This window comes from Capra hircus, chromosome 4, assembly GCF_001704415.2.
Source record: "Capra hircus breed San Clemente chromosome 4, ASM170441v1, whole genome shotgun sequence".
NCBI classification, from domain to species: Eukaryota; Metazoa; Chordata; class Mammalia; order Artiodactyla; family Bovidae; genus Capra; species Capra hircus.
Window position 1 is genome coordinate 14,839,354 of NC_030811.1, and position 26,067 is coordinate 14,865,420.

The 26,067-nt window shown below is 49.6% G+C and overlaps 2 pseudogenes and 4 gene segments (V, D, J or C); all 6 read right to left on the reverse strand.

Annotated features, from left to right (window-relative positions):
• On the reverse strand, positions 5,417-6,008 carry LOC108635829. The segment is given in 2 exon segments: positions 5,417-5,811; positions 5,925-6,008. Coding segments are annotated over 2 exon segments (444 nt in total).
• LOC108635888 lies at positions 8,367-8,891 on the reverse strand. The segment is given in 2 exon segments: positions 8,367-8,755; positions 8,843-8,891. Coding segments are annotated over 2 exon segments (438 nt in total).
• Positions 10,564-12,017, reverse strand: LOC106503875. The segment is given in 3 exon segments: positions 10,564-10,604; positions 11,594-11,881; positions 11,969-12,017. Coding segments are annotated over 3 exon segments (378 nt in total).
• LOC108635889 lies at positions 12,237-13,903 on the reverse strand. The segment is given in 3 exon segments: positions 12,237-12,257; positions 13,373-13,686; positions 13,819-13,903. Coding segments are annotated over 3 exon segments (384 nt in total).
• On the reverse strand, positions 15,693-16,253 carry LOC108635890 (annotated as a pseudogene).
• LOC108635891 lies at positions 25,380-26,006 on the reverse strand (annotated as a pseudogene).

Sequence of the window (26,067 nt, forward strand, 5' to 3'; positions counted from 1 at the left end):
TCTCATGATCTCAACTGAAGCCAGCCTGGACACCTGTATTCCAGCCCTCCTCCTGATTAATCAGATCTATATATTTCCAGATTTCATATTTAAATTAAGCATTACCAAATTCTAGCGGGTGCATTTTATGAAGAGGCTTTATGTATATTAACCTATTTATTTCCTATGAACTTGTAAAATTTTGATATAATAAGATACCATGGAGGGCATATTTTGAGTTTGAGAAGACTTGTCTGAGGGAAATGGTAGAAACCTGGTCCGGGTTAACTGAGATGCTAAGAAACAGGGGCAGGGAAGGAGAACACACACACTCAGCCTGTCTCTCCTCCTGGGAATGGACTCCCAAGGGATTTTGGATGTTTTCTAATTAACTGAGGTTGTTTTCTCTTTGATGACCCTAAGAGCTTGCTCAAACACAACTGCTTACACGTGGTTACAAAGTTCCCTGTGTCATAGGAATGCACATGACCCAGAAGAGGGGAGAAAAGTGTGTCTGGAGCAGAGAGGGCAGGGGAGTGAGGCTATGGCAGTAAAGGAGGAAAGACTCGCCCCTCTGGTGGGCAAGAGCAGGGAGCACTTGAGAGCTAGGCTGTGGGAGAAACTTCCAGACAGACAGCAATGAGGTGCTGGGAGAGACAAGAGCGTCTAGATTTACTAATATTCTTCCCTTCTGCAGGTCTTAGGCTGATGAGGAAGAGTCAGAACTAGTCAGAACTGGATGCATTCCAAACTGCATCCAGGGAGGATGCAGAGGAAAGACAGAGATGGATCATGGACACGTGTCTCTGACTCCCTGGGGTCAGATCCAGGCCTGTCCAGGTCACACATCCAGGGTCACAGCGCTGGCCCGTGGTCCCCAACACTGTGAGGTTCCCAGTGCTAGGAGCTTGCACGTGGGCCCCCTGTCTTTTTGCACAGAGAGCAGGTGGCCATGTAGCGCCGTGGAGTAACTGCTGGCACAGAAGTACACGGATGTCTGGAGAGGTTGGCAGACTCCAGCGTGAGAAGGAAGTTCTCTTTGCTTGATCTGGAGACTCTGTAGCCATCGGGCACGTCTCCTAGCTCCGTGGTGGGAGGCCATCTAAGCAATGGATCAGCCTCAGCCGGTGTCCCAGGCCTTGCCAGTACCAGTACATGGGGTCATGACCCAGACCCTGAGTGCACTTCAGTGTCGTGCTCCGTCCTGTCCTCATGACTTGGAATCTGGGGTCCTGAGTGACACCAGCATGGACCGCCCCTGTGGAGAAGGAGGACCGATGCTGCAGTCACAGCGGACAGCTTAGTGCTGGGACCCCCGAAGGGGACCCTGCCCCCTAGGACTCACCTGCCTGCAGGAGAGAGAAGACCATAAACCCAGGAGGCAGGGGCTCATGGTAGGGGCGGGGTGGGCGTAGGGCCCTCTGGGCTGAGGGTGGATGAGAGGGAGAGGGGCTCTCCAGGGAGTCCTTCTGAGATGTCACTGTCCCTGCCAGGCCCCGGAGCCAACCTGTCACTCAGGGGCCACGCCCCTTCCCCTGCAGGCTCAAATCAGAAATGAACCTGAGTGAACTGTGCACATGGGACCGACCTAGACAGCATGTTGAAAAGCAGAGACATTACTTTGCCAACAATGGTCCATCTTGTCAAAGCTATGGTTTTTCCAATAGCCATGTATGACTTGAGAGTTGGACTATAAAGCTGAGCATCGAAGGATTGATGCTTTTGAACTGTGGTGTCAAAGAAGACTCTTGAAAGTCCCTTGGACTGTAAGGAGTTTCAAGCAGTCCATCCAAAAGAAATCAGTCCTGAATATTCACTGGAAAGACTGATGCTGAAGCTGAAATTCTAATATTTTGGCCACCTGGTGCAAAGAACTGATCCATTGAAAAGACCCAGATGCTGGGCAAGATAGTAGATGAGGGAAGAAGGGGACAACAGAGAAGGAGATAGTGGATGTCATCACCCAGTCGATGGACATGTGTTTGAATAAACTCCGGGAGTTGGTGATGGACAGGAAAGCCTGATGTGCTACAGTCCATGGGGTGGCAAAGCATCGGACACGACTGTGGGACTGAACTGCACTGAACAGCTCACAACAGGGAGACCCATTCAGCTCAATGAACATAACCTTACATTTGTTGTAAACTTTCCATAAAACTGTTCACAACTTTATGTGCACTTTATTCCAGAAATAGCTGTTCATTATTACATATATTCAGTTTATTGATCTGTAGTTTATTATTTCTGTAGTTTTGAATCTCAGGGAAAATCCTCAGGGGTTCCTGCTGCCCTTTATGACTCACGTGGCCCAAATAATCCCTCATGTTTCTATTTTGTTTCATTGAGAACAGTCCAGTTCATGTCCTTCCACCCACAATGATTCTGGATCTGGTTCCCTAATCTTAGGGCAGGCTCATCCACACTTGAAGAATCCTCGGGCTCTCTTTCTTATTAGTTCACCGACTGACAGGGTGCCTGTCGAATGCAGGCTCAGAGCCTCCATGTCCACCTGAGCACGTGCTTCTCGAGTCTGAGGGGTGGGGGAGCCGCAAGCCGAACCGCCTCAGGCCTGTGACCCAGCTTTCTTTGAGGAGAAAAGCTGGTTGCCCAGCACCACGGATGACATGTTGGCACAAAGGAGTACAGACGGGGGAGGGATGTCAGGAGAGATGGCTGACCCCAGGGGTAAAGGAAAAATCCTCCGATTTTACCTGAGACATCCATTGCATGGGGGTACTTCCTTGTGAAGCGTGGCTGCCATTTAGTAACCGATATCCTAGAGCCCTAGACTGTATCACATGCACAAACCTCACATTTAGAAGGACCCTGCACCAGCTGTCATGCTCTGCTGCTGTGGTTTTCAAATTCTCAATAATTTCTGAACCTGAATATCATGCACCTGGTCGTGGAGGACCCTGGTGACCTCCTGATGAGCTGGTTTCCATGGAACCTGATTGCACATCTGGGGTCTGGGTGACTGACCGTTCCTGGGGCCTCAGAGACAAAAACACTGAAGCTAAGGTTAGAAGCAACCAAGGAGCTCTATGTTGTAGCCACAAAAACAAGCCTTCAGTTGGAGCCTGGCAAGTCCACGGGATCCATACCTGTGCTCAGAATGTCTCTGGTCCAAGAGACAGTGGGACCCACAGTGCAGGAGACTAGTGCCCAGGCCAGGCCCCTGAGAAAGGGGGACTTTTCAGTTCAGCTCCTTGACTTGGAAACTGGGGGCAAATCAAAGGCAAGCCTTCTCCTGACATGAAATGATCTCTCACAAAATAGCTGTTGCTGGTTGCCTGCTCAATCCCAGCACCTAGTGTGTGAGCAGGAGGCCTTGCTGTGTGCATATCAAGTGGGACCTCAAAGTAATATCCTAGGAGATGAGGACGTGCTGTCAAAATAACATCATAAGATCATTTGAGACAATGTGTGCAGGAGAAAAGAAATTTATGAACGTGAATAAATTATTTTTTTAAAAAACTTAAAGCCTGTAGCAGCAGGGAAGACCTTTGAATGGTCATTTTCCAAACCACCCATCTCCAGATAGGATAGTCCCTGACATAGATATGGTGCTCACATGCTTTCAAGAACTTCTTCAACCGTAATACTTCTCAGGAGCAATCGCTTAAATATTTAGCTCTGGGTAAAGAGGACTTTAAAACAAAATGTCAGTAACAGAAATCATACTGTTGATCGTCAGGGAAGGAGACAGGCCTGGGATGGGGCCTCAGAGAAGTTTTGGTGACGAAATGTTCTGCCTTTACAGGTGAATGTTCCAGGGGCACGCGCATATGGATTGATCAAACCACCCCTCTGTTCACTGTACAGTGTGGAACGCTATTGTACACACAGCAGACCCCTTGGACCACACTTTTTTGAACTACATGGGTCCAGTTTTGTGTGGAACTATAAACAGATACTAACTACAGACCTTGTGGTTCATCTGGTAGAGAACCTGCCTGCAATGGTAGAGACCTGGTTTGGATCCCTGGGTTGGGAAGATCCACTGGAGAAGGGAAAGGCTACCCACTCCAGTATTCTGGCCTGGAGAGTTTCATGGACATAAAGGGGTGGCAAAGAGTCAGACACGACTGAGTGAGTTTCACTTTCACTTTTCACAGTACCGCACAATTGCGGCTGGTTGAATCTGCGGATGGGACATTGTAAACAGGGTTGACTGAATTTTAAACAAACTTTTACAGTAGGGTTAAAGCTGGTTCAGGGGCCCCAAACTTCACATTATTCAAATGTTAACTATAATTCATAAGTCAATAAAGTTGATGTAAAAACGCCAGAGGCTAGGTTACATGCTCTGTTTATCTCATGTATGGAACCAGCAAGCTCTTTCCTGTGATATCTGAAGACCTCAAATATAGGCTTTGAGGTCACAATGTGTCCATATCTACTGTCAGACCTAGGAAGCACTAGAGGAGGCTGGCAGAGATTAGCAAATGGAGTCAAGAAATCCAGAGTCCTGTTACCTGCCAGGGACTTCATGCTTGCTAAATTTCTGTGTAACCCTGGAAGATGGTGTCCTGACTAATACAATATGTCAACCTGACTCTGCCATGGATATTTAGCTTTATTTTTCTGGGTGCTCCAAAGAGGGATATTTTTGGCTCAATGTGGGAGACCTGGGCTCCATCCCTGGGTCAGGAAGATCCGCTGAATAAGGAAATGGCAACCCACTCCAGTACTCTTGCCTAGAAAATTCCACAGATGGAGGAGCCTGGTGGGCTACAGTCCATTGGGTCACAAAGAGTCAGACATGACTGAGTGACTTCACTTTCAAAATGTGAATAGGTATGTTTTAATAATAGATTAGATTAACATTTTAATTCGTAAAGCAGATGACCCTCCACAATGTCGGGGGGCTTCATGGAACCAGGTGAAGAGATGAATAGACGAAAACGCTGATCCTCCCCCAAGTAAGAGAGAATTGTCAGCCGATGGCCTTCACACTGGACCATTAGTCCTTCTTTTGAACTTAGACATCAGCTCCCCCTCAGTCTCTAGTAGCACCAGACCCGCTTGCAGCTTTTGGACATACCAGTCTTAACAACTATGTGAGCCAATTGCTTTAAAACATGTACGTGTGTGTGTGTGTGCATGTATGTTTGTGTGTATGATTTATTCTATGTGGGGGAAAGATTTATGGGGACAAAGACCGCAAGTAATGAGGACAGGCTTGAATTAAATTGCTTGATCTGAAAGTAATGAAATATAAGATGTGGACAAGTCAGTTCCCCTCAGATGTATAAACGGGTAAAATAATACTTGCCTGGAGAATCCCAGGGACAGCGGAACCTGGTGGGCTGCCATCTATGGGGTCGCACAGAGTTGGACACGACTGAAGCAACTTAGCAGCAGCAACAGCAGCATGATCTTTGGAAGGATTAAAACACAGCAGAGGAAGAATGTCTGGGAGAGTCTACCGGATCTACGTAGGCCTGACAGGCAGGCTGTCACCCTCACAGCCACTTCCTGAGCTGCGGCAGGAGTGTTTTTGTCCCAGAGGCCCCTGATCATGCAGGGCTGTGTCTTGGCTGCTGGCGCAGAGATACACGGCTGAGTCCGTCAGCTCCAAGGAAGTCAAGTTCAGCTCAGAGTGAAAGTCACCAAACTGTTTTCCTGAGAATCGATCTGGGAGCTGTGCTTCTCCGCTCACTTCCTGCCTGTAATACTGAACGAGGAACTGGGGTCCCTGGCCCAGGGCCTGTTGGTACCAGTACACAGAGAGGTGTCCAGAGACAGGGGAGCATCTCAGGGTCCCTCGCTGTCCTCTTGCTTTAATCAGGTATCTTGGGGTTTGGGTGACTCCAGAATCCACAAGGCCTGTGGGGGAAGAAGACTGGAGCTGAGAAAGAACGTGGGAGAGAACCTGATGATGCCTTGGATTCAGGCAGAGTCAGGCTAGGAACACGGGTTCCCCCTGTGCAAACACCCACCTGCTGCCAGGAGACACAGAGCCACACAGCAGACGGGGCCGCAGCCCATGGCAGGAGGGCAGAGCAGGCAGGTGTCTCCTTGCTTAGAACTCTGCTCTCTGAGAGCTGGGGTTCTGGGCCTCCTTCCTCTGACTGGAGGTGAGGCAGTGACGTCACTGCTCTGATGTCATTGCCTCTGCCGGATCCCCGGAATCTGTACCTCTCATTCCAGGTCGCTGATCCAGGAACCCTGCTCTGTCCTGCAGAGTCTCTTAGATGACCTGTGAGCTGGACTGCTGGTCTAGGCGAGGCTGTCTTTATGCCCGACGCCCTTCCCCAGGGCTCCTTCGCTTTCCTCTTCAGGCAGGTGTTGCTCTTTTCTGTTGCTCTTTCCTGTCACCTCCCACCTCCATATCCTTCACTTTTTCTGCAACCTCAGGGCTTCCTCAGCACTGCATAGTTGAAGTACATGGCTCTCAGCTGGGACAGCAAGCCTGCAAATCAGTGCCTATTCAAGTAAGTCTTCTAGAGATAAGAACACCAAATAAAGCTTTCTCTTAAGCCTCCTCGTCCCAGGCACTAGCTCTGTCTGCTTGCTCTGCCCTAGAAACTTGTGGAGTTTCTCAGCTACACAGCATCCCCATGTGGTCTATGTGTGGAAACCAAGATTGTCTGCCCAGATTTACTAGTCATGGATGTGTTCATATTGGAAAATATTTCACTGTTTGCCGATTGCACTGTGTTTTTGCTTGCTTTGTTTTTCTAAAGAACACACACACAATTAGAAACACACATACCAACCAGCCATAGTTGATTTATGATTTTGTATTTCAAGAGAAAAGAAATGAGTTCATGCAGGAAATATTTAATACTTTGACTTTTAGAAGATTGTGATGAGGGAGATGCTACAAACTTGGGTTAGCTTTTGCTGGTGGTGTTGTTCAGTTGCTAACTCGAGTCCAACTCATTGAAACCCTATGCAATGCAGCGTACCAGGCTCCCCTGTTCTTCACTATCTCCCACAGTTTGCTCAAATTCATGTCTGTTGAACCAGTGATGCTATGGGACCACCTCTTTCTCTGCCACCCCCTTCTCCTCTTGCTTTCAGTCTTTCCCTGCATGAGGATATTTAGATGCTAAAGACAGGCAATGGTGGAGAACACATACACACACAGCTTGTCTCTCCTCCTCAGGGATGACCAAGGCATTTTGGATGAGTAATAATTAACTGAGGTTGCATTCTCTTTGAGGACCCCAGAGAGCACACTCAAACATGCCCACTTAGGGATCATTACAAGGTTCCCTGGGTGATGGGCAAGGACATGACCCAGTTGAGGGAGGAGCAGCAAGGCTGAAGTAGAGAAGGGTGGGAACGAGGGCCAGGAAGGTGGGAGAGAAACGCCCCACATCTGGGAAGTTGGACAAGCGCAAAGACGATGCATGGGCCAGCCTGGGGGAGAACCTTCCATAGTGACAGGCATGTGGTGCTGGGGGAGAGACAAGGAGGTCTGATGTATCTGATTTCCCAGCAACCTTCCCTCCTGGAGGCCTCATGTTCAGACTGATGACTAGGAGTCAGAGCTGGGTAGCATCTTTAGGCTCACATGGCAGCTAGAGTGAAAAGACAGAGTGAGGGTGGACACATGTCCATGAGGCCCTGCTGTTAGGTCGGTGCCAGGAAGATCAAACATCACTGGCTATGTTGCCAGTATGTGTCTGTGGACTCCGAGTCTGCAGGTGCCTGGAGCCTGCAAGGGGCTCCCCAAGTTCCAGATTACAGGGCTCTCATCTGCTTTTTGCACAGAAAGGAGGTGGCTGTGCAGCACCCTGGAGTAACTGCTGGCACAGAAGTACACAGATGTCTGGGAGCGGTTGGCAGACTTCAGCGTGAGAGGGAAGTCTTCTGTGCTTGGTCTGGAGACGCTGTAGCCCTCGGGCACTCTCTTTTCTCCGTGGTGGGATAGGCAGCTGAGTAGTGGATCAGCCTCAGCCTGTGTCCTGCGTCTTGTTTGTACCAGTACATAGAGTTATGATCCAGATCCTGAGTATATGTCAGTATTGTGCTCTGTCCTGTCCTCACGACCTGGAATCTGGGGTCCTGAGTGACACCTGCATGGACCGCCCCTGTGGAAGGAGGACTGATGCTGTAGTCACAGTGGACATGCTGCCTGCAGGAGACAGAAGACCACACAGCCCAGGAGGCAGGCGCTCATGGCGGGGGCGGGGAGGCGGAGGGCCCTCTGGGCTGAGTGTGGATGAGAGGGAGAGGGTCTCTCCAGGGAGTCCTTCTGAGATGTCACTGTCCCTGCCAGGCCCCAGAGACAACCTGTCACTCAGGGGACCACGCCCCTTACCCCAGAGGCTCAAATGTGAAATGAACCTAAGTGAACAGTTCACAACAGAAACAACCCATCCAGCTCAATGGACTTGAGCCTTATGAGTTGTGTCCTTTCTGTAAACAGTTTACAACTTTAAGTGTGTTGTATTCCAGAGATCATTCTTCATTCCTAAGTATGTGTCTTTTTGCACAGAGAGCAGGTGGCCATGTAGCGCCGTGGAGTAACTGCTGGCGCAGAAATACACAGATGTCTGGGAGAGGTTGGCAGACTCCAGCATGAGAGGAAAGTTCTCTTTGCTTGACCTGGAGACACTGTACCCGTCGGGCACGTCTCCTTGAACCATGGTGGGAGGCCCGGCTGAGTAATGGATCAGCCTCAGCCCGGGTCCCGGGTCTTGTCGGTACCAGTACATGGGGTCATGACCCAGATCCTGAGTACATTTCAGTGTCACGTTCTGTCCTGTCCTCATGACCTGGAATCTGGGGTCTTGAGTGACACCAGCATGGACCACCCCTGTGGAGAACGAGGACCGATGCTGCCGTCACAGCGCAGAGGCTTAGTGCTGGGACCCCAAAGGGGACCCCGCCCCCCAGGACTCACCTGCCTGCAGGAGACAGAAGACCACACAGCCCAGGAGGCAGGGGCTCATGGTGGGGGTGGGGCAGGCGGAGGGCCTTCTGGGCTGAGTGTGGATGAGAGGGAGAGGGGCTCTCCAGGGAGCCCTTCTGAGATGTCACTGTCCCTGCCAGGCCCCAGGGAAAACCTGTCACTCAGGGGCCACGCCCCTTCCCCCAGAGAATCAAATCTGAAATGAACCTAAGTGAACAGTTCAAAAGAGAAACAACCCATCCAGCTCAATGGACTTAAGCCTTATGAGTTGTGTCCTTTCTGCAAACAGTTTACAACTTAAGCGTGTTGTATTCCAGAGATTATTCTTCATTCCTAAGTGTGTGAAGTTATATGCAGATTTCTAACTGCAGGGTTAGGGGGTCACTCAGTGCTCCTAAACAGCACATTGGTGAAGAGTCAACTACAATCCATGCATCAGTAAAGTTGATTTTCACATGCCTGAGGAGGGATGTATGTTACATGCTCTGGATCATTTTGTGCACTAAATCAACAGGCAGAATTATTTTCACCCCTGAGATTTCTAAAGGCCTCAGCTGGAGGCAAAATGTGTCCATCTCTACATTTGCATCTAAGAAATGGTGGAAGAGGCTGTCAGAGATTAGCAAAGGGAATCAAGAAATCCAGAGTCCTGTTATGTGCCAGGGACTTCATGCTTACTAAATTCCTAGGCAAGTGTGGAAGTTGTTGGGATGACTAATTTAATGTGTCACCTTGACTAGGCCACAGATATTTAGTTCAACATTGTTCTGATGTCCCTGTGAGGATGTCTTGGTGAGAGATAAATATGTGAAAAGTTATCAATAGATTTTAAAATCAGATCAGATGAACATCTTTATTGGTAAGGCAGATGAACATCCATAATGTAGTAGGTCTCATCGAATGGGATGAAGAAATGAATAGAACAAAAACCCTAAACCTCGCCCAGGTAGGAGAGAAGTATCCAGCTGACGGCCTTCACTAGATAATCACTTCTTCCTGCCAACAGCCTTTGAACTTGAACATCAGCTCTTCTTAGGTCTCCAACAACATGAGTACAGCTTGTAGACCTTAGACTTATCACTATTAACAACTATGTGAGTCAACTCCTTTAAAAGAGAGGATTTGTTTGTTTGTTTTATGGGAGAATCATACAATGGGGGCAAAGACCACAGTGACAAGGACAGACGTGAGTCTGATTCCTTGTTCTGACATTTATCTGATTCCTTGTTCTGATATTTATGAAGTATGAGATCTGGGCAAGCCACTCCCCTTCAGGTGTGTAAAGAGTTAAAATAATACTTATTTGCATGATCTTTGGGGTTATTAAAACATATCAAGACATGAATGTCTGGGAAAGGCTATCTGCTAAACCAAGACTTGGGCCTGGCTGGCTGGCAGCTGATACCCTCACACCACTTCCTGAGCTGGGGCAGGAGTGTTTCTGTTTCAGAGGCACCTGATCATGCAAGGCTGTGTCTTGGTGCTGGCACAGAGATGCGCAGCTGAGTCCAGCAGCACCAGGGACCTCGGGCTCAGCTCAGAACTGTTGGCCTGGGAATCGCCCTGGTAGGTTAGCTTCTCCTCTCACATTGTGTTGAAATCCTGAACTAGGAACTGGGGGCCCTGGCCCAGGACCTGTTGGTACCATTACACAGAGCAGTGTCCAGAGTCAGGGGAACATCTCAGCGTCACTTGCTGCTTTCTTGATTTGATCAGGTATTTGGGGTCTGGGTGATTTCAGAATCCACCAGGCCTGTTGGGGAGGAGACAAGGAAGCTGAGGGCAGAGCACAGGGAAGCCTCCTGCTGCAGCCCTCATCGCCAGGCTTCTATCTCAGGGAGGCAAAGACATCTCAGAAGCTCCCACACTGTGTGCAGGACTCACCTGTTCCAGGAGGCAGAGAGTCACACAGAGGAGCCTGAAGCCCATGGCAGCATCAGGAACCCAAGAACTCTAATGGCTAGGGGCGGGGCCTGCTTTCTCATGCAAGCATGTAGCCAAGGCTCCTTAAAGCTGCCCTCCCCAGGGTGACTCTCCACCCCTCCCAGGAGCCCCTGCTTACTGTGGGCCCACAGTACCTCCTAGTGGCCAATGGTCCACAGTCTCTTGGATCTGTGCCTTCTGTCTAAAGCAGAAATGTAAATACCCTGAACACAAACACACACACACACACACACACACACACACACACATTGTTCTACTGTCTTCCCAAACTGGCTGCCTTAAGATTGGTCTTCAAATTCCCTCTTAGCCTCTGGAGGTAAAAGACTGCAGAAACCAACATTTCCATAAGAAGAACATAATTGCGCTGACAGTAGTATGCTAAGGTGCAATCACAGAGGCCTTCCTACAGACACTCTGCTGAGCTCAGGCGAATACAGCCTGGGACACTGCATTCCTCGTTCCTTCGGATTAATCAGATCCAGATATTTCTAGATTTTCTATAAATTATTACTAATACTAAGTAATGGATTTATATACAAATATTATATATATTAACCCAATTATTTTTAATGTTATAAAACTTTGAAATAAAAAAAACCACCCGCCCACTACATTTAACGTCGATGTAGCTGGGCGTGATATGAGACACACACTCAGCGTCACACTGCAGGCATGTGGCCCTGGAATCCAAGGCTCCGGGTGTGAGAAGCCTGCAAGGGGCTCTCCTCCTTCCAGGCTGCAGGGCTTCCCTCATCTTTTTGCACAGAGAGGAGGTGGCCGTGCAGTGCCGTGGATAACCGCAGGAGCAGAAGTACACAGATGTCTGCGAGGCGTTGGCGGACTCCAGCGTGAGAGGAAAGTTCTCTGTGCTTGGTCTGGAGACGCTGTAGCCCTCGGGCACGGCTCCTTTCTCCGTGGCGGGAGGGATAACTGAGCAATGGATCAGCCTCAGCCCGTGTCCGGGGTCTTGTCGGTACCAGTACATATAGCTAAAGCTCAGATCCTGAGTGCATCTCAGTGTCGCGCTCTCTCCTGTCCTCACCACCTGGAATCCGGGGTCCTGAGTGACACCAGCATGGACCGCCCCTGTGGAGAAGGGGGACCGATGCTGCAGTCACAGCAGACATGCTTGGTGCTGGCACCCCCAAGGGGACCCTGCCCCCCAGGACTCACCTGCCTGCAGGAGACAGAAGACCACACAGCCCAGGAGGCAGGGGCTCATGGCGGGGGCGGGGCGGGCGGAGGGCCCTCTGGTCTGAGTGTGGATGAGAGGGAGAGGGGCTCTCCAGGGAGGCCTTCTGAGATGTCACTGTCCCTGCCAGACCCCAGAGCCAGCCTGTCCCTCAGGGGCCACGCCCCTTCCCCTGGAGGCTCAAATCAGAGATGAACCTGAGTGAACCGTTCACAACACGGAGACCCATCCAGGACAACAGACGTAATCTCACAGGTTGCTGTAACCTTTCTGAAAATATTAAAGGTTTTTCTGTAGATGTTAAACTGATTAAATGTTTTGTATGTTCTATTCCAGACATAGTCTTCATTAACATGTATATTACTTGTATTTATCTACATATTTCTGAAGTTTTGAATCCCGGGGAAATCCTTCTGGCATCCTGCTGCCCTTTATGATACGTGTCCCAAGAGCACTTCAAGCAGAGAAAGCAATGGCACCCCACTCCAGTGTTCTTACCTGGAAAATCCCAGGGATGGGGGAATCTGGTGAGCTGCCATCTATGAGGTCGCATAGAGTTGGACACAACTGAAGCAACCTAGCAGCAGCACTTCAAGGCTCCCTTTCCACAACATTGCCCGCAGTCCTGAGCCTGTCCCTCCACCTACCATGTTTCTCCAGGTCTCTGCTCCCAACCTCATTGCAGGCTCATCAACATTTGAGGAATCCTTTGGTCTGTTTCTAATCAATTCACTGACAGACTGTCCACTGGTCAAATGCAGGTACAGCTCCTTCATGTTCACAGCAGCCCATGTTTCCCGTGTTGAGGGGAGGGAGCAAGCAGAGTCCCCTCAGGCCAGTGACTTACCTTTCTGGGTAGAGATAAGCTGGGTGCCCGGCACAGGATGACGTCTAGCCACAAGGGAATTCAGATGTAGGAGGGACGTGGAGGGAGGTGCAGACACCAGGGTAATGAAAAATGCTGTTTTTATTTGAGACATTCCTCTCATGGGAATACCTCCTTGTGATCCATGGCTGCCATTCACTGAGTAACACTTCATATCACACAGCCCCAAACTGTATACACCCCACAATGCGTATATGTAATTTGCTGTGTACACAGTTCCACGAGCGAAGGGACCACAGGTGTTGAGAACACACTTGCGCTAGGATGCTAGCTGTAATACTTATGATATATGAGATCTGGGCAACTCACGACCCCTCAGATGTACAACCAGTTAAAATGATACTTATCTTGATGACGTTAGTGAACATTTAAACATATCAAGAAGTGAATGTCTGGGAAAGTCTCTCGCTCTACCAGACACTGGGCCTGGCAGGCTGGCAGCTGACACACAGGCACCACTTCCTGAGCTGCGGCAGGAGTGTTTTTGTCCCAGAGGCACCTGATCATGCAGGGCTGTGTCTTGGCTGCTGGCACAGAGATACACGGCTGAGTCCGTCAGCTCCAAGGAAGTCACGTTCAGCTCAGAGCTAGAGTCACTGAACTGTTTTCCTGAGAATCGATCTGGTATGTTTCCTTTCTCATTCTCTGCCCTATTGTAATATTGAATGAGGAATTGGAGGCCTTGGCCCAGGGCCTGTTGGTACCAGTACACAGATAGGTGTCCAGGCTCAGGGGAACATCTCAGCATTGCTTGCTGCTTTCTTGATTTGATCAGGTACTTGGGGGTCTGGGTGACTTCAGAATCCACTAGGCCTGTTGGGGAAGATCAGAGAAAGCTGAGGGCAGAGCACAGGGGAAGCCTCCTGCTGCAGCCCTCATCGCCAGGCTTCTATCTTAGGGAGGCAAAGACATCTCAGAAACTCCCACACTGTGTCCAGGACTCACCTGCTCCCAGGAGGCAGACAGTCACACAGCAGAGGAGCCTGGAGCCCATGGCAGCATCAGGAACCCAGGACTGCTGCTGGCTGGGTGCAGGCTCCTGGAGTGAGTGGTGTAAAGTGCTGACCCTCCTGCTTCCCTGATTGGAGCATTTGCCTATGACGTCACTGCTTGTGTCTCTGCAGGCTGCCCTTGTCCACTGGGCCCCTTGTGTGACCAGGGCTGGCTCCTCTATGCCCTTCCCTGTCCTGAACAGCCCCTCTACAAATGGTGAGTATGAAGTGTGCACTCTCCCCATGTCTCCATATGTCCACAATATGGCTTGTTCTCCTCTCTCTGCTCCTTCCTGACACTCGTCACCAAGCCCTCACCAGCCGCCCGAACCCCCCACCCTCCACTTCCCATGCAGGGACCCCATGAGTACATCCTGAAGCTCCAGGCACGTCCTGACTTCCCTGGCACTGAGGAGTCTGTGTTGGCTCCATGTGTCCCAGGACCACTCAAGGAACTCAAGCCTGTTCCCTGACACAGGCGTGTAGTTAAGGTTCCCTAAAGCTGCCCTCCTGGGGGACCCTCAACCCCTCCCAGCACACCCTGGTTATATGGGCCCACAGTGCCTCCTGGTGGCCAGTGGTTCACAGTCTCATGGATTTGCATCCTCTGTCTAAAGCAGGGGTACAGAACCCCACAAGCTTAATATATACGCGCGCGCACACACACACACACACACTCACACACACACACACACTCACACACACACTCTCACACTCACACACACGCACACACACACACACACATTCTAGTGTTCTACTGCCTTCCCATCCTGGCTGAATTAGGGTTGACCTTCAAATCTAGTCTTAGCCTCTCACATTTGAAGACTCAATGATCTGCCATTCTTGCTCAGAAGGAAAGAACTGCTGCACCACTGCAGTGATGGTACTTAGCTAAGAGGGAAATATATGGCCATCACATAAACACTCTGAGGATCTCACGTGATCTGCCTGGAAACCTGTATTCCATACTTACCTCTGATTAATCAGATGCATGTATTTCCACAATTCTTATATAAATTAAGCATTACCAAATTCTAGTTAATACATTTTATGAAGAGCTTTTATATATATGAACTCAGTATTTCTGCACTTATAAAATCTTGATATAATGGGGCAATGGAAGACATATTTTGACTTTGAGAAGATTTTGATGAGGGAGGTGGTGCCAAGCTGACCGAGGTTAGGTGAGATGCTGAGGAAGTCGGGGGCAGGAGGATGTGCATAAAAAGCCAGTCACTCCTTCAGATGGACTCACATGAGATTCGGATAATTGATAACTAACTGAAGCTGATTTCTCTTTGATGACTCCAGACAGCTTGCTCAAAGCAGACCATGTGCAGAGGGCACTTTAAAAGCTTCCATGTGACTTGGGAAGGGACATGACCCGGATGAGGGAGGAGCAGCATGGGTGTAATAGAGGGGGCCAGGGAGGTGAGGAGAGGGACGTCCTGCCCACCCAAGAAAGGTGGGCAAGAGCGGAGACCACATGAGAGCCAGTCTGGGAGAGCCTTCCAGAGACACAGCATTGACGAGAGACAAGGGGATGTGTTTTCATCTAGTTTACCAGCCACCTTCCCTCCTGGAGGTCTCAGGCTCAAGTGAGGACTAGCAGTCAGAGCTAGAGAAGCATCTTCTTGGTTCACCGGGAAGATGCACGGAAAAGACAGAGAAAGATGGTGGACACATGTCTCGGAGTCCCTGAGTGAGGTTTGGGTCAACCTATTCCACACACCCAGGGTCACCCTGCAGGCACATGACCTGTGAAACCCTGAGACTCCAAGTGCTAGGAACCTTTAAGAGGATCTCTGACTTCCAGGCTGCAGGGCCTCACCTGTCTTTTTGCACAGACAGGAGGTGGCTGTGCAGCGCCAAGGAGTAACTGCTGGCGCAGAAGTACACAGATGTCTGGGAGGGGTTGGCGAACTCCAGCGTGAGAGGGAAGTTCTCTCTGCTTGATATGGAGATGCTGTAGCCCTCGGGCACGTCTCCTTGCTCGGTGGTGGGAGGCCCAGCTGAATAACGCATCAGCCTCAGCCCATGTCCCAGGTCTTGTCAGCACCAGTACATACTGTCATGGTTCAAATCCTGAGTACATTTCAGTGTCTCCCTCTGTCCTGTCGTCACGACCTGGAATCTGGAGTCCTGAGTGACACCAGCATGGACCGCCCCTGCGGAGAAGGAGGACCGATGCTGCAGTCACAGTGGACAGGCTTAGTGCTGAGACCCCGATGGGGACCCCGGCCCCCAGGACTCACCTGCCTGCAGGAGACAGAAGACCACACAGCCCAGGAGGCAGGGGCTCATGGCGGGGTCGGGGCGGGCGGAGGGCCCTCTGGGCTGAGTGTGGATGAGAGGGAGAGGGGCTCTCCAGGGAGTCCTTCTGAGATGTCACTGTCCCTGCCAGGCCCCAGAGCCAACCTGTCACTCAGGGGCCATGCCCCTTCCCCAGAGGCTCAAATCAGAAATGAACCTAAGTGAACAGTTCGCAACAGAACTTATGTCCAGCTCAATGTCCAGCCTTATGAGCGGTTGTATCCTTTCTGTAACAGCTTACAACTTTAAGTGTGCTGTATTCCAGAGATAAATCTTCATTACTATGTATGTTTATTTACCTACATACTTTTATAGAATAATGAACTGGCTCAAAATTGGGAAAAGAGAAGGGTACATCAAGGCTGTATATTGTCACCCTGCTTATTTAACTTATATGCAGAGTACATCATGCCAAATGCCGGGCTGCATGAAGCTCAAACTGAAATCAAGATTGCCGGAAGAAATGTCAGTAACCTCACATATGCAGATGACAACAGTGTACTGGATGCCATGATCTTAGCTTTCTGAATGCTGAGATTTAAGCCAGCTTTTTTGCTCTCCGCTTTCACCTTCATCAGGAGGCTCTTTAGTTTCTCTTTGCTTTTTGCCATTAGGGTGGTGTACCAGTACACCACCAGTGGTACCATTAGGTACCAGTACATGCGGTCATGACCCAGATCCTGAGTACATTTCAGTGTCGCCCTCTGTCCTGTCCTCATGACAGGAGATATCAGTACACCACCCTAATGGCAAAAAGCAAAGAGAAACTAAAGAGCCTCCTGATGAAGGTGAAAGAGGAGAGCAAAAAAAGCTCGCTTAAAACTCAGCATTCAGAAAACTAAGATCATGGCATCCAGGCCCATCACTTCTTGGCAAATAGATGGAGAAACAATAGAAATAGTGAAAGACTTTATTTTCTTGGACTCCAACATCACTGTGGATGGTGACTGCAAACATGAAATTAAAAGATGTTTGCTCCTTGGAAGAAAAGTTATGACAAACCTGTTCCTGCTGCTGCTAACTCGCTTCAGTCGTGTCCAACTCTGTGCGACCCCATAGACAGCAGCCCGCCAGGCTCCGCTGTCCCTGGGATTCTCCAGGCAAGAACACTGGAGTGGGCTGCCATTTCCTTCTCTAATGCATGAAAGTGAAAAGTGAAAAGTAAAAGTGAAAGTGAAGTCGCTCATTCGTGTCCAACTCTTAGCAACCCCATGGACTGTAGCCCACCAGGCTCCTCCATCGATGGGATTCTGCAGGCAAGAGTTCTGGAGTGGGGCAGTACTAGACAAACCTAGACAGCATGTTAAAAGACAGAGACATTAGTCTGCTAACAAAAGTCTGTCTAGTCAAAGCTATGGTTTTTCCAGGAGTCACGTATGAATGTATTGGACCATAAAGAAGGCTGAGTACTGGAGAACTGATAATTTCAAATTGCGTGCTGGAGAAGACTCTTGAGAGTCCCTTGGACTCTGAGGACATCAAACCAGTCCATCCTAAAGGAAAGCAGTCCTGATTATTCACTGGAAGGACTGATGCTGAAGCTGAACCTCTAATACTCTGGCCACCTGATGAGAAGAACTGACTCATTTGAAAAAACTCTGATGCTGGGAAAGATTGAAGACAGAGGAGAAGTGGATGACAGAGGATGAGATGGTTGGATGGCATCACAGACTTGATGGACATGCGTGTGAGCAAGCTAAGGGAGATAGTGAAGGACAACAAAGCCTGTCATGCTGAAGTCCAAGGGGTCACAAAGAGTTGGACAGGACTTTGCAACTGAACAACGACAACATATTGCTGAGAGCTGAAACTCAAGAAAAAAATCCTTCTAGCTTCATGCTGCCCTTTATGACTCACGCATCACAAATACTCCCTCAGGTGTTTGTATCTACTTTGTCTAATTGACCACAGTCCTGTTCATTTCCTTACACAACAATAAATTCTCAATAATATTCACACTGTGGACCCTGCAAATCATGTAGCTAGTCTTGAGTGCATGACTGTGGTGACCTCCTGATGTGCTGGTTTCCACTCACTATGACCACATGTCTTGGGTTTGGGTGACTAACCTTTCCTATGACCTGAGAGTCAAAGATGCAGAATCTCAAGTCAGAAGCAAGAAGGAGCCTTGTATTGTAACCGCAACAGCAAGTCTTGAAGTGGAGCTTGGCAAGCCCATGGTGGTTCCACATTTCTGCTCAGAACATCCCTGATCCAGGAGATGGAAGAACACACCACACAGGAGACTTGTGCCTGTGCCAGGCCAGAACAGAAATTGAAGAGTTCCAGCTCAAAGCCTGCGCTTGGATATTTAGGGTTGAAGCAAATAGTACTCTTCTCCTGATTACAGAACCAAAATTCTACTGCCCATGGTCTGGCCAATGGGGCACACGCTGAGTGAACGTGAAAACTTGCTATGCGTGTGTCTCATGGGATCTCAACAATTTTGACAAAAAGATGATGACCTCTTGTCAAAATATCATTATTAAATGACCTCAAAGAATGGGTTCATGAGGCAGCTGACACACTCAGCACCACTTCCTGAGCTGGGGCAGGAATGTTTTTATCCCAGAGGCACCTGATCATGCAGGGCTATGTCTTGGCTGCTGGCACAGAGATACACGGCTGAGTCCGTCAGCTCCAAGGGGGTCAAGTTCAGCTCAGAGAGAAAGTCATTGAACTGTTTTCCTGAGAATCAATCTGATGTCTTTCCTTTTTGTATCGTTTCCCGGTTGTAATACCGAACAAGGAATTGGGGGCCCTGGCCCAGGGCCTGTTGGTACCAGTACACAGAGTGGTGTGCAGATTCAGGGGAACATCTGAGTCACTTGCTGCTTTCTTGATTTGATCAGGTATTTGGGAGCCTGGGTGACTCCAGAATCCACCAGGCCTGTTAGGGTGCAGTCAAGGAAGCTGAGGGCAGAGCACAGGGGAAGCCTCCTCTTGCAGCCCTCTTCACCAGGCTTCTATCTCAGGGAGGCAAAGACATCTCAGAAGCTCCCACACTGTCCAGGCCTCACCTGCTCCCAGGAGGCAGACAGTCACACAGCAGAGGAGCCTGGAGCCCATGGCAGCATCAGGAACCCAAGGCTGCTGCTGGCTGGGGGCGGGGCTCCTGGGGTGAGTGGTGTAAAGTGCTGACCCTCCTGTTCCCTGATTGGAGCATTTGCCTATGACATCACTGCTCTGTGTCTCTGCAGGCTGCCCTTGTCCACTGGACCCCTTGGCAGGACTCAGGGCTGGCTCCTCTATGCCCTTCCCTGTCCTGCACAGCCCCTCAGCAAAGGGTGGGTGTGAGGTGAGCACTGTCCCCATGTCCCCATATGCCCATCACATGGCTTTTTCTTCTCTTCCTGTCCCTGCCTGAGGCTCATCACCCCGCCCTCACCAGACACACTCATCCCTCACCCTCCACTCCCCATGCTGCTCCAGGAGAAGATCCCCTGGGCACATCCCGAGGCTCCAGGCAAGTCTCCACTCCCCTGGGCAGTGAGGAGTCTGTGCTGGGTCCATGTGTCTGGACCACTCAGGGAACTCAAGCCTGTTCCCTGATGCAGGCATGTAGCCAAGTTTCCCCTAAGCTGCCCTCCCCAGGGTGAATCACACCCCCTCCCAGCACACCCTGCTTACCATGCGCCCACAGTGCCTCCTAGTGGCCAGTGGTTTCACGGATCTGCGCCCTTTATTAAAACAAGAATACAAATTCCCCACACTCCACACTTTCAACCCCTACTCACACATACAAACACATACACACATCCCTCAACTGCTGCCTTCCCAGCCTGGATGAATTAGGGCTGATCTTCAAGTCTAGTCTTAGCCTGTGGAGGTAACACACTGTATGATCAGACATTTCTACTAAGAAGGAAATAATTGCAGCACTAGATTCCGGAATCTGGTTCCCCAACCTTAGGGCAGGCTCATCAACACTTGACGAATCCTAGGGATCTATTTCTTATTAATTCCCCGACTGACTGGGTGCCTGTCAAATGCAGGCTCAGCACCTTCACATTCATTTGAGCATGCGCTTCTTGAGTCTGAGGAGTCAGGGAGAAGCAAGCCGAACCGCCTCAGGCCTGTGACGCACCTTGCTTTGAGGAGAGAAGCTGGTTGCCCAGCACCACAGATGACATTTTGGCACAAAGGAGAACAGACATGGGAGGGATGTTGGGAGAGATGGCTGACCCCGGGGTAAAGGAAAAATGCTCCGATTTTACATGAGACATCCATTGCATGGGGGTACTTCTTGTGAAGCGTGGCTGCCATTTAGTAACCGATATCCTAGAGCCCTAGACTGTATCACATGCACAAACCTCACATTTAGAAGGACCCTGCACTAGCCGCCATGCTCTGCTGCTGTGGTTTTCAAATTCTGAATAATTTCTGAACCTGAATATCATGCTCTGGTCATGAGTGGGGGACCGTGATGAGCTGGTTTCCATGGAACCCGACCGCACGTCTGGGGTCTTGGGGACTAACCATTCCTGGGGCCTCAGAGACAAAAACACAGAAACTAAAGTCAGAAGCAATGAATGAGTCTGATGTTGTAGCCACAAAAAAGCCTTGAATCAGGGCCTGGCAAGTCCACGGGATCCATACCTGTGCTCAGAATGTCTCTGGTCCAAGAGACAGTGGGACCCACAGCGCAGGATACTAGTGCCCAGGCCAGGCCCCTAAGAAAGGGGGACTTTTCAGTTTAACTCCTGTGACTTCGTCGCTGGGGTCAAATCAAAGGCTAGCCTTCTCCTGACATGAAATGATCTCTCACCAAAATCGCTGCTGCTGGTGGCCTGCTCAGTCCCAGCACCCAGTTTGTGAGCAGGAGGCCTTGCTGTGTGTATATCACGTGGGACCTCAAAGTACTTTCCTAAGAATTGAGGACCTCCTGTCAAATAGCATCATAAAATGATTTCAGATAATGTGTGCACGAGAAGAGAAATTTATGAAAGTACATATCTAACTAAAGAAAAAAAAAAGCCTGTAGCAGCAGGGAAGACCTTTGGATGGTCATTTTCCAAACCATCCATCTCCAGATAGGATAGTCCCTGACATAGATATGGTGCTCACATGCTTTCAAGAACTTCTTCAACCATAATACTTTCCAGGAGCAATCGCTTAAATATTTAGCTCTGGGCTAAAGAGGACTTAAAAAAAATGTCAGCAACAGAAACCATACTGTTGGTTGTCAGGGAAGGAGACAGGCCTGGGATGGGGCCTCAGAGAAGTTTTGGTGACGAAATGTTCTCAGTCATTATAGGTGAATATTCCATGGGCACATACCTATGGATTGATCAAAACCATTCATCTGTTCAATATACAGTGTGTAATGTTATTGTATATACAGCAGATCCCTTGGACCACACTCTTTTGAATTTCATGGGTCCAGTTTTGTGTGGAATTTTTAATAGATACTAATCACAGACCTTGTTGTTCATCTGGTAAAGAATCTGCTTGCAGTGTGAGAGACCTGAGTTGGATCCCTGGGCTGGGAACATCCGCGGGAGAAGGGAAAGGCTACCCACTCCAGTATTCTGGCCTGGAGAGAATTTATATTTCATGGACTGTATAGTCCATGGGGTGGCAAAGAGTCAGACATGATTGAGTGACTTTCACTTTCACTTTTCACAGTACCACACAATTGTGGCTGGTTGAATCTGTGGATGTGAAATCATAAACAGGGTTGACTGACTTTTAAACAAACTTTTAAAGCAGGGTTAAGGCTGGTTCAGGGCCCCCAAACTTCACATTATTCAAATGTTAACTACAATTCACATGCCAATAAAGTTGATGTAAAAATGCCTGAGGGTAAGTTACATGCTCTCTTTATCTCATGTATGGAACCAGCAAGCATAATTACTTTCTTTCCTCTGACATCTGAAGTCCTCAAGTATAGGGTTTGAAGTCAAAATGTGTCCATATCTACTTTCGCACCTAGGAAGCACTACAAAAGGCTGTCAGAGATTAGCAAATGGAGTCAAGAAATCCAAAGTCCTGTTACTTGACAGGGAGTTCATGCTTATTAAATTCTTGTGCAACCCTGGAAGATGCTGTCCTGACTAATACAGTATGTCACCTTGACTCTGCCTTGGATATTTAGCTTTATTCTTTGGGTGCTCCAAAGAGGGATATTTTTTCGCTTAGATGGTAAAGCGTCTGTCCGCAATGTGGGAGACCCGGGTTCAGTCCCTGGGTTGGGAAGATCCCCTGGAGAAGGAAATGGCAACCTACTCCAGTACTCTTGCCTAGAAAATTCCACAGATGGAGGAGCCTTGTGGACTACAGTCCATGGAGTCACAAAGAGTCAGACACGACTGAGCAACTTCACTTTCAAAACGTGAATAGGTATATTTTAATAATAGATTAGATTAACATTTTAATTCATAAAGCAGATGACCCTCCATAATGTCGGTGGCCTTCATGAAACCAGGTGAAGAGATGAATAGATGAAAACGCTGATCCTCCCCCAAGTAAGACAGAATTGTCAGCCGATGGCCTTCACACTGGACCATTAGTTCTTCTACTTTTGAGCTTAAACATCAGCTCCCCCTCAGTCTCTAGTAGCACCAGACCCGCTTGCAGCTTTTCGACTTACCAGTCTTAACAACTATGTGAGCCAGTTGCTTTAAAACATGCACGTGTGTGTGTGTGTGTGTGTGTGTGTGTGTGTGTGTGTTTAAGTGTTTTATTTATTCTATGTGGGGGAAAGTTTTATGGGGACAAAGACCACAAGTAATGAGGACAGGCGTGAATCAAATTCCTTACTCTGAAAGTAATGACATATAAGATGTGGACAAGACAGTTCCCGTCAGATGTATAAACAGGTAAAATAACACTTACCTAGCATGATCTTTGGAAGCATTAAAACATAGCAGAGGAAAAATGTCTGGGAGAGTCTATCGGATCTATGTAGGCCTGAAAGGGAGGCAGTCACCCTCACAACCACTTCCTGAGCTGTGGCAGGAGTGTTTTTGTCCCAGAGGCACCTGATCACGCAAGGCTGTGTCTTGGCTGCTGGCACAGAGATACACGGCTGAGTCCGACAGCTTCAAGGAGCTCAGGTTCATCTGAGAGTGAGAGTCACTGAACTGTTCACCTGAGAATCGATCTGGCATGTTTCCTTTTGTACGGACTTTCCCATCATAATATTGAACAAGGAATTGGGGGCCCTGTCCCAGGGCCTGTTGGTACCAGGATACATAGAGGTGTCCAGATTCAGGGGAACATCTCAGAATCCCTTGCTGCTTTCTTGATTTGATCAGGTATTTGGGGGTCTGGGTGACCCCAGAATATACCAGGCCTGTTGGGAAGGAGACAGAAGGAAGCTGAGGGCAGAGCACAGGGAAGCCTCCTGTTCCAGCCCTCATCACCAGGCTTCTATCCCAGGGAGGCAAAGACATCTCAGAGGCTTCCACACTGTGTGCAGGACTCACCTGCTCCCAGGAGGCAGAGAGTCACACAGCAGAGTAGCCTGGAGCCCATGGCAGCATCAGGAACCCAGGACTGCTGCTGGCTGGGGCTGGGCTCCTAGGATGAGAGGGTAAGTGCTGACCCTCCTGCTTCCCTGATTGGAGCTTTTGCCTATGACGTCACTGCTCTGTGTCTCTGCAGGCTGCCCTTGTCCCCTGGACCCCTTGGCAGGACCCAGGGCTGGCTCCTCTGTGCCCTTCCCTGTCCTGACAGCCCTCAGCAAGGATGGGTGTGAGGTGAGCTTCGTCCCCTGGTCCCATGTGTCCACACACTCTTGTTCTGTCTGCTCTGTCTGACCCTGCCTGACACTCATCTCCCAGCCCTCACCAGATGCACCAACTTCTCACCCTCCCCTCCCCATGCTGCTCCAGAGGATGGGCCCCTGGGCACATCCTGAAGCTGCAGGCGCGACCCCACTTCACTGAGCGGAGAGGAGTCTGTGCTGGCTACCTGTGTCCCAGGACCACTCAGGGAACTCAAACCTGCTCCCAGGTGCAGGCATGTAGCCAAGGTTCCCTTAAGCTGCCCTCCCCAGGGCGACTCTCAACCCCTCCCAGGGCAGCCTGCTCACCACGGAAACACAGTGCCTCCTCGTGGCCAAAGGTCCATGGCCTCATGGATTTGCAGCCTCTGTTTGAAGCAAGGTTTCAAAAATCCCACACCCTCAACACACACACACATACACACACACACACACACACACAGCCACACACACACAGCCACACACACGCATATCTGTTCTACTGCCTTCCTAGACTGGCTGATTAGGGTTGATTTTCAAATCCACTCTTAGGCTCTGGAGGTAGAAGACTGTATGATCTGACCATTTTCCTAACAAGGAAATAATTGCTTCACCAGTACAATGATGGTAGTTAGCTAAAAATGGAAATATATGTCATAAAATAAATGCTCAGAGGATCTCAAGTGAATCTGCCTGCAAACATGTCTTCATAGCTATTTCTGATTAATCAGAGGCATATATTTTCAGATTTCCTATTTAAATGTGTATTAACCTATTTATTTCCTATGAACTTGTAAAATCTTTATATAATAAGATACCATGGAGGAAAATTTTGACTTTGAGAAGATTTCTCTGAGGGAAATGATAGAAATCTGGTCCAGGTTAATTGAGATGCTAAGAAAGAGGGGCAGGGAAGGAGAACACACACACCCAGCCTGTCTCTCCTCCTGGGAATGGACTCCCAAGGGATTTTGGATGGTTCCTAATTAATTGAGGTTGTTTTCTCTTTGATGACCCCAAGAGCTTGCTGAAACACGACCGCTTACACGTGGTTACAAAGTTCCCTGTGTCATGGGAATGCACATGGCCCAGATGAGGGCAGAGCAGTGTGTCTGGAGCAGAGAGGGCAGGGGAGCTGAGGCCAAGGCAGTAAAGGAGGAAAGACCCGCCCCTCTGGAGGGCAAGAGCAGGGAGCACTTGAGAGCTAGGCTGTGGGAGAAACTTCCAGACAGACAGCAATGAGGTGCCATGGAGAGACAAGGGGGTCTAGATATATCTAATTTGCTAATATTCTTCCCTTCCGGAGGTCTTAAGCTGATGCGGAATAGTCAGAACTAGTTAGAACTGGATGCATTCCGAACTACATCCAGGGAGGATGCAGAGGAAACACAGAGCCTGATGGTGGACATGTGTCTCCGAGTCCCTGGGGTCAGACGCAGGCCTGTCCAGGTCACACATCAGGGTCACAGAGCTGGCACGTGGTCCCAAGGGCATTAGGTTCCCAGTGCTAGGATCCTGCTTGTGGGCCCCTTGTCTTTTTCAACAGAGAGCAGGTGGCTGTGCAGCGCCGTGGAGTAACTGCTGGCACAGAAGTACGCAGATGTCTGAGAGTGGTTGGCAGACTCCACCGTGAGAGAGAAGTTCTCTGTGTTTGATCTAGAGGCATTGTACCCGTCGGGCACGCCTCCTGGCTTGCTAGTGTGCATACCAGCTGAGTAATGGATCAGCCTCAGCCCGTGTGCCAGGTCTTGTTGGTATCAGTACATGCGGTCATGACCCAGATCCTGAGTACATGTCAGTGTCGCCCTCTGTCCTGTCCTCACCACCTGGAATCTGGGGTCCTGAGTGACACCAGCATGGACCACCCCTGTGGAGAAGAGGACCGATGCTGCAGTCACAGCAGACAGGCTTAGTGCTGGGACCCCCAAGGGGACCCTGCCCCCCAGGACTCACCTGCCTGCAGGAGACGGAAGACCACACAGTCCAGGAGGCAGGGGCTCATGGCGGGTGCAGGCGGGTGGAGGGCCCTCTGGGTGAGTGTGGATGAGAGGGAAAGGGGCTCTCCAGGGAGGCCTTCTGAGATGTCACTGTCCCTGCCAGGCCCCACAGCCAACTTGTCACTCAGGTGGGCACGCCCCTTCCCCTAGAGGGTCAAACCAGAAACGAACCTGAGTGAATAGT